General features: G+C 38.0%; 1 protein-coding gene across 2 annotated transcripts; it reads right to left on the bottom strand.

The window, feature by feature from the left end:
* Window positions 1–16,496: 16,496 nt before the first annotated feature.
* LOC116168776 lies at window positions 16,497–18,307 on the bottom strand. Of its 2 annotated transcripts, XM_031484755.1 has the most exons (4): window positions 17,856–18,307; window positions 17,632–17,806; window positions 17,003–17,577; window positions 16,497–16,951 (listed from the first exon to the last, which is right to left on the bottom strand). In XM_031484755.1, exons 2-4 carry the CDS (start codon window positions 17,798–17,800, stop codon window positions 16,511–16,513), a joined length of 1,185 nt encoding a protein of 394 aa, XP_031340615.1. In that variant the 5' UTR covers window positions 17,801–17,806; window positions 17,856–18,307; the 3' UTR covers window positions 16,497–16,510. The 2 variants fall into 2 exon arrangements, with proteins under 2 accessions (XP_031340615.1, XP_031340614.1); XM_031484754.1 differs by having other exon boundaries at window positions 17,003–17,806.

An 18,307-nucleotide genomic window follows, 5' to 3' on the forward strand; every position in this document is an offset into this window, starting at 1 on the left:
CCCAATAATTTTTGAACCCCTAAGTTATACGACGAACGGTTCCCGAGATATGGCCGAGGAACAGTCTTATTGGGTCACCCGGTACAATAAAGATTTTTTTACACGAAAAAAATGGAAAAGTGCCTTATGCTAGATAGCAACAGTTAGACCAATCGCGTGCTCTCCCTTCCCAGCAACAGAGAGATAAGTGAAATTGTCGTAGCTCAGAAAAGGCGTGCGAAGATGAAAGTTTGCTCTTGGCAAGGAAACGAAAACGCACAAACACTTTTCGTGTGAGCCCGGGGAGCACTGGTTAATTCGACGTATAAATTAAAAAAGAATTTCAAATTCCCCAAGACTTGTCGACAGATTTTTTTTACAACAAATCACTTTTTAGCTCTTATTATATGGAACAGTTAGTATTTCTGGTATAAATGTTTAAAAGTTCAAAGTTTAATTTACATGTTAAGTATTTAAGTATGTGTTTGTATGGACTTGTATGTATATTAACACCTTCCGCCATGAAGAGTCAATCAAAGGGATGGGAATATTGTAACTAAAAGAGTTACGTCATCTAAGACGGTTACGCTAGTATTTCCCGCACCTGGGCCATGTCACTCGTCCCTGGGGTGGGACCTTGCTAACAAAAACGTTGAATTTTCCCACTAAGGTCGCTTCAAGGCTACTTTTAGCAAGAAGGGTTTTAAACCATCAAATATGAGCAGCCTCACGTTGCCATGTTGATTTTATTTCCATGTTACCGTAGTGAGTAGTTAACGTAGAACCTGAGAGTTAAGTACCCTACAACTATGGCAGATAATGAACGCGGATTACGTTGAAGGAAAACTTTCCGGAAAAGATATACATCATAGTTCGTAATTACCATAATGAAGTTGTTACTAGAGCTAGGATAACGATCAAGCATTGAATAAGACGTTAAAGAACAAAACTCCACAAGCGCTGTATGCGAAAGATTTGTAAATTTAATTAAACATGGCGTTTTTCAATCGATAATCAAAACGCAAAGTATTCGGTATTTTACAAAGAAAATATGCGGTATCCGATGAACCCCAGATTCAATACATATTTCCACAGTTTATCTTCAGTTGTACATTATGTTTTAATTAAAAACCGTCCTTCCGTTACTGGTAATAGTTGATTAAAGTTTCCAAGTCAACGATTTTCCTAAACCATACGCTGTCCCTTCACAAATTCTATTTATTTATTTATAATGCTTGGAGTACCTAACTTAATTGCGAACCGATGCCAGAACTGATAAACAATAAAGCAGTCGCTGACAAACGCACAGCGCTTTATTTTTTTATTCTGCTCTGAAATTGATGAAATATTTGCACTTCCGGTAGTATTAATTGCGCGCCCACTCAGAATGAATTATACCTACATTGAAACAAAACGGAACGGACAATGATGGGTTGAAATCGGTAACCACAATATTATGAAATTCATATTGGTAGTTTTATACGATGATATTAATCTAAATACGACATGTAATGGTGAGCGAGTGCCATTTAGTAATTAATAATTCAGTCAGTCTAAAAACAGTCCAAGTATAGCGTATCCAATTATTAAAAACATGATCAAATTTTCATTTTTCGATGGTAGTTGTCAGTAGATACCTGGAAGAGGATATTGAGCTTGTTTTTAGGGAGATACATTTGTGCAATTGCTTTTTTGTCGTCCAAATTTAGTCATAGAAAACAATTAAATAAATAGGCTTGTTGAAAATTGAGAAAGGCCAAGACGTCACTTCGAATCGAAATTTTTTGTTATAGTAAACTTTTTTGTAACAAAAATCAAAACATCTGTCGCGCCTCTCGCAATGGCGACTTGCTAGTTTAACGATATTTTAAAGACCACTACCACGTAATGATAACATAAAGTGGGAACAGTCCATCAAAGTTGCAATTTAGATTTCCATGTTCATTCAAGTACCTATACAGTAACCGCACGTTGTTTCGATGGTATTACTGCTTTTTCGGAGTTTCTAAAACCTGGTGAAAGTGGCAGAATATACGTCGAAAATTCAGATGATTTTTCATACTACTTTAGCGGAAGAAGGTGTTGGTTATGGGTAAAATTAATATGACTTCTAATCGATAATTCTTATAATTGTTTTGCTACATGAAATAAACTAATACACTCTTAGGTCACTAGCACAGAAAACTTGTTTCTCGAAGAGCACTAGAAAAAAATGAGAAATTGTGTTCGCACAATCACAATATTAACAACATTCCAAGATCAAGGAGAAGGAGCAAAATGGCATAGGGGCCGATTCAAGCAACCGGAAATGAAAAAAAGTGGAAATACAGGCCGGAAAGTAGGGTAAATATAGCACACCGGAAATAGGAGAATATCGACATCTACAACCGCCACTATCACTCTGAGAATTAGTCATTTGGCAAATGGACAAAATAGCAATCAATCGCAGCATACGGGCGAGTTTTTTTCAAATTGAAAACAAAGTCCGACCACAATGGAATTAACACGTTGTGGTATTATCGATTGGCAAAACAAGCGGTAGGTGGGACTACGGGAAATAAAAAACAGGAGCCAATTTCCGTGTAGAAATTGTTTGAAACAAATTGGAACGGTTGTTTATTTTGACGTTCGTGTGCAGCTGAACGACGGGTGCCTGATTTAACTTTTAAATTACGTCGAGTTTTATCCCCCAAAGGAAGTAACTAAAAGGAGAAATATACAATCAGTCATTTTATTCGCCGAAAGTCTCACATGGCGATCGAAATCCTTAAGGTATCCTTTTCGTTTCTCGCACAACTCAACGCTTGATTGGTAAGACAAGAGATAAGGTTTTATCTACTTTTGGGATTTACCGAAAGGTATCACGTGCCGTTTTTTAGAAACTATCGTTCAAGCACTTAATGTGGTATTGAGTGGGTGTGGAGGATAAAATGTTCTTTTGGACTGCATTGTAAACACAGCACTTTCAAACGGAAGTAGGTAATGTTACTTTAATTTTCTAGAGAAATTCGCACAAAAACCAGTGGGGGTTACAGCAAAATCACAAATAAAAATGACGATGAATCCAAACTTGCTAATCAACGATGCGATTTAAGTGGAAGTTCTTACAGATGGGCCGTCAAAAACAAACCTCGTAGTTTTATTCCTGTCGTACATCGTAAAAGTTGCTTCATTTTCCTACTTGCTGGATTCTATTCATTAGTTCCGTTAACGTTTTCCCACTAACTCTAACGTTGCGCGGTTCTGCAATCACGTATATTCGCGGAAAGCCGACCAATGTCCGGTAAACTGTCGCATGCTATCGTTCCTTACAAGTAGATTTTACTGCAGAATGGACAAGGTACATTTAAGGCGGTAAACTCGCTTGATTCACCTCCTCCAAAACCGATGGTTTGTAGGAATACGAGGTAAAAAAGTCAATAAAGTAGGGGAGTAAGCTAATAAGCATTGAAGAGAATCGTGGTGAGATAAATAAAAAAATTAGGGTTTGTCGGATTACATACAGAGTCGAAGGGAAGGAAAATAGACCGGATTTTGCTTTTCGAATTATCCATAACTCATAAGACAGGTGTCTTGTCCAGCTAGCTCAAAACAAAACAACCTCAAAATTTAGAATTGTAATTACTTAGACGTCCGGTTCCCGACACAATGAAAAATCTCAATGTTGACTTTAAATTAGTATTAGTATTTCTATCCGGTAATTATAAAGGGACTTTTGGGTTGTTTTCCTGCATCTTTTTGTTTGTCTCCAGCTGATTTGCGCGTAGTTTCCGAATTTCCGACATCAACCGTTCTTGGCCATGAGCAACGATCGACAAACTCCTAGTGGCGCTCGAGATTCCGCCGCCCCGATCCGTCAACTGCTGCAGTTGATTTGTAACTCTCTTCTCTATCATATTTTTTCAAATTTTAACATTGGATGATTCTAATAAAGGAAAACTTATGGCAAAGAATAAAAATTAGATGTACGCATGCGCGATCACGGAATACTAACTTTCTTATTTATAGCGATTATTCTTTGAAATGTTTACCACAGTTGCATCTAGTAAAGACAAACATATCGCATATAGCAATAATTAAATGTGCGTATGCGCAGACTACGCAGTCAACTTTTGTACCTCTAAAGATATTTCGCCTTAGGGCAAAAATCTTTTTACTTATTCACAGGTACTATAATTGCTTACGTTTTCACCTCGTATAACTTCTGTTACTAAACTGCGTGAATTGAAAATTGCAATTTGCAAACCTTGTTCTGCAATACGATATTGTGCTTTCTTGCAATTTTGGTATTGTTTTTAAAACAAACAATTTTAACAGCAAATACATCAGAAATTGTTAGTCAATAAATTTGACTGATTTTTAAACCTAGAACACCTAAATACCATTAAATTTTATGCGTCCTTGGGTCTCTGTAATTATGGTGCCACTATTTTTAAATTGCGATATTTGTACCGAGCGAGAAGGTAAAACTATTTGATTTAATTTCTAAAGTTGTGTTTCAGCCGCCGCTACCGTAAATAAAGCTGCAATTAATTCGCCGTTTGCAACCGTTCCCTTCCAGATATTTAAATTAATTTTGTGGCGTTAGAAAGCTCGTCATTTAGAAGATCAGGGCAAATTAATATTTTAGAATTTAAGCAACGTTAAGCTATTATTAGCAGGGTTTTGTTTCCTATGTTAATTTTAAAAGTTGCAAGGCCGTGCAGGTTTATGCCGTTAACAGGGCGATAAAAAACCTTTATGCTGACCTAAGAAATTCCAATTAACAATTAGGTGTTAATCAGGGGCGGACTGGGTACTTACGGGCCAGGTAGAATTGCCTTGGTTACGGGCCAATTTTTTTGCTTCATTTTAAAGTACATTCCTTTCTCGAAAATCAATTAGAATATAGTTTTTTTAAATTGCAGCTGATAAGAGAAACGTGTTAATAATTTATTAATAGTGCAAGAAACTAAATACAGCACATACTTATAAACAGGGCTAGGATTTTAATGACGTTAAAAATCAGCGAAAATGCAAAATAAAAAATGCAATTATGACTTAAAAATTTCGCAAAAATGACATAAAAATTTAAAGAGATGACATTTTAAATAACATAAATTTATTGATGAAACTGAATAAGACTGCAAAATTATGTTAAGAAGGGCAGTGATTAGGTAAGATAAGACAGGAATTTCAGTGGTGGTTCATTTCCACCCTCTGCAGGCCAGTCGTAGAAACTAGACTACTGACTCACTTACCGCATCCCAAAGAAATTTAATCCCTTTTAGTGGGCATTCGTTTGTGGATGACTTAAGCACGTTCCAAGAAAACGTTAACTATGCATTTAGCTTACAATGGAGGTTTTAGGCTTCATTTCTAAACAGGTAAAGATACCCGGAACTACCGAGAAAAGAAAAATATTGCATTATGTTTTAGAAATATAAGACTGCATGAAAAATAAAACTTTAACAAAGGTTTATAAGTTCGCCAAGAGAAATACCGTAAAATATCAAAAAAATTAGCGCTATTCCTGAAAAATGCAAAAAATTCAAAGTAAACACACAAATGCTAAAAATACCGTAAAAATTAGCAAAAATGACCCATTGCTCAAAAATGGCAAAGAATGCAAAAAAAATGCACCAATAAGTTGCTGTCAAATATTTGATTCAATTTATGCTGAAACACGTTTATATAACAGAGCAATGTCTCAGACTTTCAGAAAAAAGATACAAAATCATCAAAATTCTAGCCCTACTTATAAATTTTCGACGGGCCATTATGACTTACAGGCCAGGTGGCAATCGCCATCCGCCCCCCGGGCCAGTCCGCCCCTGGTGTTAATTGAACTACCGATGTTATAAATTTCAATCGGGCCAATTAAGTAAGTGAAGTTAACAGTAGCTAAATATAGTAAACGTCATTACACATGTGGGGTATCAATAGATGCGTTCTTAATTAATTTGAATTGTAAGATCAACTACAGATTTTTAGGACGTCGGCAGGCCGCACAACTAAATAAAGAAGTTGTAATTTTTGGACGTTCTTACGATGTATCGCGTCGGGTGGAAAAACCGTCAATCCGTCCATGGCAGAGCCCAATTTTATAAAAGACAAAGCAGTTGTTGGGGATCTTTCTGCATTTTACACTTTTCGCAAGCTGCAAGTACCATCATTTTGAGCTTTTCAGTTTAATTTCGAGGCAAGCTTTTTGCTACGTTCCGTTTCATTAATTAGAAGGGATATTGTTTTGCATTCCTGCATTTGCTTTCCCGTAGATACCGCTACCGAACCCGATTATTTACTGTTCGTGCTCAGAGAACTTGCTGTGCGCTTTAATGTGGTTTTAGCATTCACCTGTAGCCGGTCCCCGCGCCGCTTGCCCTTCAGAATTCCTGAAGCTGCCGTTTACTCCGTTTGAGTTCTCCCGAGGTTTCCCAGACCGATCCGCTAAACCGCTGCTACCAGCGACCTTGACCATGGGAAACGCCGTAAATCGCGTAAATCCTTGCAGCTCTATGACAATCATATAATAATCTTTTAAAATAGACGGACGTACTGGTGCAGAACCCTGTATAAATAAATTAAGTCACACTCAAAGTAGCTCAGCCGAGAGGTGGTACCTCTAATCAGTTGAGACCCAGCTAATTAAAAATTATTTTTCAAAAGTGAGAAAATTTAGCATCACCATAAAATACTTAAAATGCTTGTGTCAGCTTTCATTTCAGAAATCACGGTATATGACATTTTGCAAAACAATTGTATTTCGGAAATAAACGATTGCATTCGTATTAAGAGTTTAAGAGTAAGGTTTAATTGATAAAATATCAAATCTGGATGCAATATGCTTAAGTAGCTGTTACGAATAGTTGAGTTTATGTTTATGCGCAATCGCATTTTTGTTTATTCTATGTATGGGAAATTTCATTCGTTGTAATGATGTTGAATAAAGCACCAGTATTCATGCAGTTTTGCGATATTTTGATCTGTGATTGAAAAGCACGAAACCACCACACAGAAAAATTACATGGTCCTTCACAGTCGGATTGATATTCAGTCAGTAGATCAAAAGGTACAAGAAGTTCGCAATTTTACGTTCAATCGATCCATTTTCTGAGATCTACATTGGTGTAAAAGGCAAGGTCAACACGTTAACAATCCTACATCAAATTCAAAGTAAGAGCACATTTCCTTACTTAATTTTCCTTTTTATCAGTATCATATTATCCAAACACGATGCCTGATCAGTTGCAGACATTGATGCGTCAAAGGGATAACGTGAAATCTAAACTCACCGGGTTTATCAATTTTGTTAATGCATACGATTCTGATACGGCCAGTATCGCAATGGCCAAACAATTAAAAAGTCGTTTACAAAAAATGCAAAATGCTGTTAATGAATATGACAAAATTCATTCCAAAATTATTCTTGATTGCACTGATGATACTTTCAGTACTCATTTGTCAGCACGGGAGCCGTTTGAAAATGATTATTGTGACGTAATTGCTTTAGCTGAAGGCAAACTTGGTGTCACAGACGTAAATCAGGGTCAAGAAGCTTCTGTAAATCATGATAATCTGCATGCAGTTGAACAGGTTCATGAAAATTTATTAGGTATTAAATTGCCAACTATTCAATTACCCAAATTCAGTGATAATTACGATAATTGGCTGGAATTTAAAGACACCTTCGAGTCGCTAATTCATACAAATGACGCGATTACAAACATTCAAAAATTTCATTATTTGAGAGCCACGTTGTTTGGTACTGCTTCACAGGTTATCAGTTCATTGGAATTTTCATCAGGTAATTATCAGCTTGCATGGGAATTACTGTGTAACCGTTTCAATAATACTCGATTACTGGTACATAATCACGTCAAAGCGCTTTTTGATATTCTTCCGCTTACAAAAGATTCATCTGCCGAAATTAGGCAATTAGTTGACAAGTTGGGGAATCATTTGCGCCCTTTAGAAATTTTAAAACAACCCATTAAGGAATGGGACACTTTGATAATTCACATTTTAGTGGAAAAGTTAGATAAAGAAACCATTCGTGATTGGGAGGAGTATCATAAAGCTAACGAGCTTCCTACTCTCAACGAATTAACGCAATTTCTTATCAAAAAGGCAGATGTTTTGGAGACAATTGAAATGAAGTCCTTACAAACTAATCAGGTGTATTCAAAACCTAAACATGTTCGCAATTCAAACAATTTATTATCAACCGAACCACGTTGTGCCATGTGCAAAGGCAATCATCCGATATTTAAATGTAAACAATTTTTAAACTTAAATGTACAGGATCGTATTCAGGAAATTACCTCTTTAAAGTTATGTAATAATTGCCTTCATAAAGGACATGATGCGCAAAAGTGCAAGTTCGGCAAATGTAAATTGTGCAACAAAAATCATAATACCCTCCTTCACAATTCTGAAGTTGTGGATACCCAAAAGGTAATTGATGCCCACCCAAGCTCATCTTATTCGGTACAAAATCGGAAACATAATCAGATCCTATTGTTAACCGTATTAATTCATGTCTTAGATAAAGGTAACCGGGTGCATGAGATAGCGGATCACAATCAAATTTTATATTGCGTGATTCCTGTGAAAAATTGGGGTTGCAAAGTAACAAACTAGTAATGACCATTTCGGGAATCGGTACAGTAGCTACAAAGGTCAATCAGAATTGCGAAATCGGTATTTTTGCTAGGGATTGTTCTTATCAAAAAACGTGTAATTTTTTGATAATCGAATCCATTTGCGAACAGTTACCGTTGCAAGAAATTAATATTTCAGGCTTAGATATTCCTGAACAATTAGAATTAGCAGATCCCGAGTTTTACTATCCTAATAAAATAGATGCACTTCTAGGCGCAGAAGTGTTTTGGGATGTTATCAATCATCAAAGATTTATAATTTCAAAAAATATTACACTACAAGGTTCACGATTAGGATGGTTGGTGACCGGGAAAATACCTCTTAAACCGGTTTCATCGATTTGTAATGTGTCACTGAAATCATTGCAAAAAGACTTACGAAAATTTTGGGAAATAGAAGATTGCCAAGACGTTTGTGAAACATCTTCATCCACCCTTTCGGTTTCTGAATGCGAAACCCACTTCCAGAAGCATGTTGTACGAAACGAACAAGGTAGATTCATTGTTAATGTTCCTTTTAATGAAAAAATTCACAAACTAGGGTCATCAGAGATCACATCTACAAAACGGTTGCTTTCATTAGAACGTAAATTTCGTACGCAGATTCAGTTTAAGGAAATGTATTCAGAATTCATGCGGGAGTATTTAGCTCGTGGTCACATGTCGGAAGTGCACCCTATAAAGGGTGAAATCAATAATTTACTACCGCATCATGGAGTATTGCGAGAAAATGCTGCTACCACCAAATTAAGGGTTGTTTTTGACGCTTCAGCGCCCACCTCGAGCGGGGTTTCTTTAAATAACGCACAATTAGTTGGGCCTACTGTTCAAGATGACTTATTTTCGATTATCCTGCGCTTTCGCCAATACAAATATGTTGTATCAGCTGATATACAGCAAATGTATCGACAGGTGCTACTGAATCCTGATGATCGCAAATGTCACAGGATTTTATGGCGCGAAGATGAATGTGAACCTATCAAAACCTATGAATTAAACACAGTCACTTACGGGACAGCTTCAGCCCCATATCTAGCAACCCGTTGCTTGTACCAGCTTGGAATTGATCATGAATTTTCCAACCCACTAGCGGCTCAAGTCATTAAACGCGACTTTTATGTTGATGATTTGATCACGGGACATGATAATATTGAAACCTTAATCCAAATTTGTGTTGAAATCAAACAAATACTACAATCTGCCGGGTTTTTATTACATAAATGGTACGCTAACAGTTTTGATGTTTTGAGCGTCTTTAATCAAGATGCGCAACATAACATTTTTTCTATTGGATCCCATGATATTCGCAAGACGCTAGGGATTATTTTCAATACAGAAAGGGATGAAATAGGTTTTCAGGTAGGGGAATTCACCTCAAAGAAACAATTACAATTGCATTCACGGCCATATCAAAAAGACAAATTTTGTCTGATATTTCAAAAGTTTTTGATCCTTTAGGTCTTTTAAGTCCAGTAATTATCACGGGAAAAATCCTATTACAAAAATTGTGGTCTGAAAAATTATCCTGGGATTCACCTATCGAGAACGGTATTTATGATGAGTGGATAAATTACAAACATAATTTGTTAGACGTAAATTTCATTAAAATTACTCGTCGTGCACTGTATGACTCTCACAATGTTGAACTCCATGGATTTTGCGATGCATCCACACATGCATATGCAGCATGTGTTTACGCTCGCACTGACACGGGAACAAATATTAAGGTTCATTTGCTGTGTGCAAAAACAAGAGTGGCTCCCTTGAAATCTATAACAGTACCCCGATTAGAATTGTGCGGGGCATTACTCTTATCCAAACTCATGGAAAAGGTTTTGAGGTCACTGTCAATGGATGTAAAATGCGCATATTGGTGCGACTCGCAGGTTGTATTGTATTGGATAAATACAGAAGTCCACCAATTAAAAGAATTTGTAAGTAACCGCGTGCATCAAATTCAGAAATTGACAAGGCCATCTAATTGGTATTATGTTAATACTGCTTCAACCTGTTAGCAGTCTTAGTACTTAGCGCTGAGACGGTTTGTGTCACGGCGCGGTAAACCAAAGGAAATTTATTCAGACAACGGAACAAATTTTGTAGGCGCATCAAATGATTTGCGTGAATTAGTACAATTTTTTGACAAGTTTGATACAGAAGTTGCTCCTTACATTGCAAATGAGAGTATCACATGGCAATTTATACCACCTAGCGCACCGCATATGGGCGGTTTATGGGAAGCGGGTGTCAAAAGTTTTAAGCATTGTTTTAGGCGTGTCATCGGTAGCACGTTATTAACCTTTGAGGAGTTTATAACTGTAACTGATCAAATAGAATGTATTTTAAATTCCCGTCCTTTGCATCCCTTGTCGCCTAGTCCCGATGATTACCAACCCCTTACCCCAGGACACTTTTTAGTAGGAAGGCCACTTACTGCCTTACCAGAAGAGAACCTCCAGCATCTAAGAAAGAACACATTATCTCGTTATCAATTGCTGCAAGATATGTACCAGCATTTTTGGTCTCGGTGGACGAAGGAATACATCAGCGAACTCCAACAACGCACAAAATGGACAACCGCCTGCAGTAACGTAAAGGAAAACGATATGGTCGTGATCCGAGAGGACAACACATCTCCAGTCAATTGGTTATTGGGGCGTATTGAGAAGATTCACACAGCTGATGACGGTGTAGTGCGCGTAGTGACCGTTCGCACTCGAAATGGCCTTTTAAAACGTGCTGTGCATAAATTGTGTTTACTGCCAATACCCGATAATGACAATAACGAACTCTTACAATAATGAGTAATGAGCATTTGTACAATTGTACCTACTTATGCCATTTATCAATAAGAAATTTTTTTAAATTTTGTTTACCTACTGCCTCAGATTATATTTATTTATTTTGTACTTCATTTGAAGAAGTAACACTTCTTCAACGGCGGGGAGTGTTACGAATAGTTTATGTTTATGCGCAATCGCATTTTTGTTTATTCTATGTATGGGGAATTCATTCGTTGTAATGATGTTGAATAAAGCACACAGAAAAATTAGATTTCAATTTGAGCATGCACACTAACCAAAACATCTTTCCGGAATAACAGTTGTATTAAAAGCGTCCTAACAGGCCTCCGGACGAGAAAATGTGTGACTCTGTTTTTTTTTGTATTTTCCTATTAGAGAATGGCTGTATGACCGACCATCCAAATAAAAACAGCAAACAATTTTGTAGCATTTCAACTGTCTTACTATAGCGATCCTTCTAGAACATTCTCGAGGCACTTATCAAGTCGATAAAAGTAGTCACCGGCGATAAGGAGTGAAAGCAGATGCGACGCATTTTTTCCATGAAATATAATATGCTGATTTGAGACATCTCTAGAAGCTTTTTCTTTGCAACATGAACAAATTGAATTGTGTTTAGTTGCAGTCGTAATATTGATACCGAAGTGAAAAATAGTGAAATCCACGCTAGTGTTATACGACTAAAAGTAAATGATCAATATTAATTAATTCGTCAATGACTAATTTTATGCAGGGTGTTACATGACCGTATACAAAAAAAATTGGATAATAGAGGGAATCAAGACAAGAACTTTTTCCAAATAAACCGAGGATCCAACGTGATTCGTTTGGGAGCCACCCCCAAAGAGGTGGTAAAATTTGGATTTCTGCTTTAATTTTTTTCTCAGCAACCATAAGAGTTACAAAGATGGGTGCCGTCTTTGGATAGGTTTTCGGGTATGCCCTATCCGATTTTGAAATTGTTTTTCAAATTTTCTATTACGAAAAAGCGCACCCCTACTTGGGGGTACGAAAAAAAGAGAATTCCACGAAATTCCACACATAGGTACTTGATGAGTTAATGAACAAAACCGTCGAACAGTTTTTTTAAACCACTTTTAAAACAAAACTCATTTGAAGATTGGGCCTTCGGGTCACAAAGTGTCCCCCGCCTACTAGTGAGTGATCTAATTTCGCATGTAGTTAATTGAAAATGTCGCAAATAACAAAAAACATTATTATGAGTAAATGATCACAAAAAATTCGATATGTCGATCATGGTATTCAAGTCTGCAAATTCGATTCCAAAAATTCCGTGACTGCGGGTGATGGAAAAATGATTTTTAAGTAGAGTTCCATTACAATCAATAAGCATTATTGCAAGTATCGTAATAAATCGACTTAAATCATTATTTTTTTAAATTAGATCACTCACTAGTAGGCGGGGGACACTTTGTAACTCGAAGGCCCAATCTTCAAATAAGTATAACTTCCCCTCGAAGTAGAGGCGACATGTGTTACCGCCGATTCTGTTGAAAAGAGACAGTGTCCCGTGACCATTCCCGTGTATGACCTTAGTTCACTTCTGCTAAGTGCTAGCAACGAGCTGGTTTTAGTCTGCTGAAAGCTGATCAGTTTCTTGGATTGTCTTAGTCCAGGGACAGATTCTTATAGACGTTTCCACTCTTTTTTGAGCTGGCTTCTTATCACTCCTCCAGCTAGACTTGCTGAAGCTCCGGTACTCCGGTTCCGAGCCAATGTTTGGTGCATGTCATATGTCGTTACCGGGCATCCTCTCATGGCTTGGCATCCACACTAACGTAACACTAGTACGCCAGACCATTTATTCCAGTTTTATGTGGCATTCCATGAGCAGCTTAGAGGCCAGGCAGAAGGCCGCTACCTAGAACCTTGAGAACTGCATGACTGTCCGAACATATGTAGCCCGTTGACCACAATGACCTCTGCGCACCGGGTTTCAGCTATAACCTCGGCTTAAAATATTGTAGAAAACCATTGAGGGGGCGTAATTCGGCTCTCTTATGCGTATTCCCACCCCTTCCATCGACTTGGAGCCATCAGTGTACCAGCTTACTGCTCCTTTGTCAAATTCTGGACTGCTCTTACAGACTGCCCACGTCCCGGATCACTGCTTTAAAGAGCTCGTCGTGGTGGTATTTGAGACTCACGTATTCTGAAATCTTGTATAGTGCTCAGGAATTGGTTTACAACTCCTAAGTGTTTTGCATCTTTGTGTTCCTTCCGCCTCATTTCGGAGTAATCTGATGGCTCCCAACGCCGATTCCTTCTTCACTTAGTGGTGAAGGAGAAGGGACATTGCACCCCCTTGCGGACAACCTCTGCTCGCGGTTACGAGATTGTTTTCGATCCCAAGTTGGTTTTAAACGCCTTGCCTTCTAACATGGCTTTTATAGATCCGTTTGTTCACAGGTTGATATGTTGCTGCTTCATCAATGGAGTTATATGAGAGGCAGTTGAATCCCCCTTAATGTCCATGATACAGACTAAGGTCGATTCTTTGTCCAGTATGTAGGTATTCTCAATCTTAGAGATGATGTTATGAAAGACAGTCTCCGTACGTAGAGCGACCCTTTTGGTATGAAAGTTGGTTGGTGTCCCTTATGCATTACCCTACTATTCTCTCCATCGTTTGAAGGATAAAGGACGATAGGCTGCTAAAGTCGGTATCTCTTGAGTTGGTTCCTAAGCCTGACTGATTTAGGCTTGCCCAACGGACTCTGTTTGGTGTGAATATACGGCCACTAAGACCGTAGTCAAATATGTGGGCAGGACGGGAAGATGAAGAACTTCTGATATCCCCGGTCTCCTTAACAGAATCCAAGAAGTGGGTTCGCACAAAGAGCTGCAAAGTTTCTCTACTTGAGTCAGTGCGTTACCCGCCTGATACCACCATCCCATTCCCAATGTCTCTTTTGAGACGATCCTCCGTAGACGGGATTTTCTTCTATCATCCCACAGAATCTTTCGCAAGACGCTCTTTTATCATTACTATACTCAGTGAGGGACGTTCTATATTCATCCCAGTACCCATTGCGCTTGCTGTTGTTAAAAACCCTTCTGTTGGTTTTCCTTATTATTCCATCAGGGAGTGTTTCTATTTGTTTTACCCCGCTTCAGCGGAGAACCCTCCCAAAGGAAGAAAGACGGGAATCAGTGAGCAGTGTGGCAATTAATTCTAGATCAACTTTATCTACCAACCCCTGCAGAATCCTGCGCGGTTGCTTTTCAATAACTCCTCGTACAGTATCTCATCTGTTGTACGAGAATCTCGTCTCTCATATTCCTTCCCTTATCCATCTATTGACAGAAAATGGAAGTTTTAGGCGAGACCTATCTGCAGATGAAAGTCGTCACCGCAAGTGCAAATGGCATAAGGACAGTTTCGTAAGAAAATCTTAACAAAAGGAAACTAGAAGGTCTGTATATACAGGGTGACAATTTGAAAACTTACCACCCCCCATATCTTAGTAAATAAACGAGATATTTAAAAAAATCAAAATCCGTTTCGGTAATTCGGAGGGGGAATCACAATGACATAGTTGGCGACGCACCCCCTCCAACCCCCTGCGCCCCAGCCACCCCAACTTTTAAATCTTAAATAGTGACCCCCCATGTGTGATACGTCGTTGGAAAGCTCTGAAAAATAAGAAAAATAAACATTTAAATTATAATGGTGACATTCAGAGTTTTTCCGTAAGATGCAAGACGTAAGTAGTAAGAGGTAAGAAATGGATTATGTCATTTCATACCTTATCTCTTACGGAATCATGTTTTGTTTATTAAGATGAGAATGTATTCGACCGTTAAAACATTTGTGTTGAAGGTGTATTAACACTAGAAGCGCTATGATTATGATGTCACTATCCATATTCGTTACCTACGTCTATGAAAAGCAAAATAACCTTTGGTACTACAATCTCAAACGTCAGTTTGACAATATATGACGCAAACGGTCTTCCCTTACAGGCTTACACGATTTACGTTACCGCTTATTTCTTATTTCGTACCTCATACCGTTACGGAACTCTGAATCGGCCTTAACGGTCGAATACATTCTCATCTTAATAAACAAAACATGATTCCGTAAGAGATAAGGTATGAAATGACATAATCCATTTCTTACCTCTTACTACTTACGTCTTGCATCTTACGGAAAAACTCTGAATGTCACCATTATAATTTAAATGTTTATTTTTCTTATTTCTTATCGTTACCTCTTACCGCTTACAGTTACGGAACTCTGAATCGGCCTTAAGGGATACTTAATTTTGACGGTGCAATTGGCCCTTAGATTTTGCGTGTTTAACATTCTACAATGTTTGCTATAACAAAATTAATTATTTGGCCAGTAAGGATATTTCCTATTCTTAACCCTTTTAACCTGAGCGGCCTGGAAGTAAAATTACGGAAGGTAAGTCCAAACGGACGAACGAAGAATTGAGTAAACTTTCAAGCAACGTAACACACGATGTCTGGGTAGCCCCTCGACCGAAGGAGACAAAATGGAAGTACATTTCGTTTCTATTGGCGTGTTGGATTCTTTATTATGACCCAGTCGATAGTCGATAGAGATAGTCTGGACTGGATGATTCTTCGCCCAGGATGAAAAAGCCCAAGATAGGCAAGTCGAAATTCAAAGCGATGGTCGTTTGCTACGAAAACCGGAGTGTCACGCCACATCATCTGGGTTCTAGAGGGCCACACTTATAATCAGTAGTACTATTGGCAAGTTTCTGCAGTCAAATAACGCATCTTGTAACACTGTGTTGTATGTGAAGCAGTAATTATTCAAAAACAAGGTTGCTGTGTTGCAACATCCTCTCTACTCTATTGATTTGGTCCGGCGCGAACTTTTCATATTCCGAAAAATTAAATCAATGCTAAAGGACATACAGACAGTTATAGTTAGAACACGACGCACACTGTCGCTGTTTATGATCCTTGCACTATTATTCTGGGACAAAAGTTCACGTTTTAATTTGTTCACAACGCATTTAGTTTGCAACTATTACACTGAACAGATTACCAAATACTACCAGAAATTAACACAGAAGATCAATAACTTTATTTAAAATTGTATCCCAACCTCCAAAAGTCAATTATAGCTTCCTTAACCCTCCTATCAAACTCGGACCCCTCTTGCAGGTCATATACGAACGAGTATCCTTCCGCATGAGAATCATCGTTAAGCGCGTCAGGTCGTCTTTGGTCAACAGTAGAATAAACGTAAATTAAAAAAATAGCAAAGCAAAAACCAACTATTCCGTACACTTTTAGCTCATTTTCCAAAATACTGAACGGCAAAATTTTGTTACCATCGCACCCCAGTTTTTCTAAAGATACACATAAGCACCTGTGATATTCCATGATTAATTCATGATAACGTTCCCTAGTTTTACTATCCGATGATGAAAAGATGAAAGTAATCAAGTCGACAGCCGGTGACTCCGAACGCCCATGTTGCCAATCTATCATACAGACGTCAGTTGGCGTGTTAGTACTCAGCTGAAATGTGATCGAATGTTAATGAAGGCAATTAATCGCACGCATACCTACGTCATATTTAAACAATAAGTTCATAAGTCCACAATCGATGTGACTGATCACTTGGTACTGATTTTTCGAATTGATCAAATTCGTTAATACTGACACCATGTTTTCCTTGAGGTCACAAAATACATTGTATATTTCTCGATCAACAACTGGATCCAATGCTTTTAGTGCGTTAAGAATCCGATGTTCAGAAACTGAGCGAACCCCTGTGTACTTAAACCCAACAAAAAATCGGTCGGGGGTGTTCTTCTCGAATTCTTCATACAGGGTTGGCTGTTGATGGCGAGTTGCATATGACAGAGAATGCAATCGAGCATAATTCTTAACCGCTAACAGAATGTGCTCGTAGTCCAAAGTCTGGTGGCGGTTATGGTGGCGGAATCCTAAAGCTTTCATATCTTGTAATGCCAACATTTTCTCCTCCGTTGTTTCCAGTGAGGTGTAGAACTCAGGATAAATGTTGAACCTAACGTTGTGTTCAGCTTCCATTTTCGTGAACTGTGGAAATACCTTGGAATATAAATAAATTTCTCTTGTAAAACAATCTTGTAAGGGAATCAGATTTTCCAAGGCACTTCCTGAGGTGATACACTTGAGTATATAGTGTGAAGTGCAAGAATCGCCGTTTTTACCAGTCCATTTTACTACGGCTTTGGTTACAGCACCGGCGCAATTTTCCCCTTCTTCCACAGCTGGTGACAGCGCCAATGAATAGTCTTTAATACCAATACTATAAAGCATTGTTTTAAGGACTTCCATTTGCTTTACCGTTAAAACCACGGAGTCGTTCGATCTCGACATGTTTTCCTTCAATAATTTCGTTTAAGTTGTAACTTGTAATAGTAATTTTACTTACTTTTTGTTTTCCCCTTCTCAATGGTATACCTTGTTCATTTCAATTGCAGGTATTGTCATTTTGTAACGTTAGACAAAACGTTGATTACAGTATAAATCAACGCGTACCTATATATTCGTTTATCTTATCTACTTATTTTATCTTACAAATGGGTTGGTGTAGGTAGTTCACTAAAGTCAAAATAACCGAAGCAAGGGAGACGCATAAATAATCCAATTACTTTGCGAAACTTATTTATATACTTGAACATAAGATCGAGACTGGCCTCTAACCTTAAACTTGACCGATAATACAGGTCAACTTTGGAGTAAAAGTGATGTAAAACACACCATCGATTATGAGACATTGTGTTGTCACCCGCGCTTAATACTTACGTTTCACTGTTACCTGTAGCACTGATTTGATTCTATTCTTCTTTCAGTGTTAAGAGTCTTCTGTACCTAAGTGCAACT

This window comes from Photinus pyralis, unplaced genomic scaffold (genome assembly GCF_008802855.1).
Source record: "Photinus pyralis isolate 1611_PpyrPB1 unplaced genomic scaffold, Ppyr1.3 Ppyr1.4_LG4, whole genome shotgun sequence".
NCBI classification, from domain to species: Eukaryota; Metazoa; Arthropoda; class Insecta; order Coleoptera; family Lampyridae; genus Photinus; species Photinus pyralis.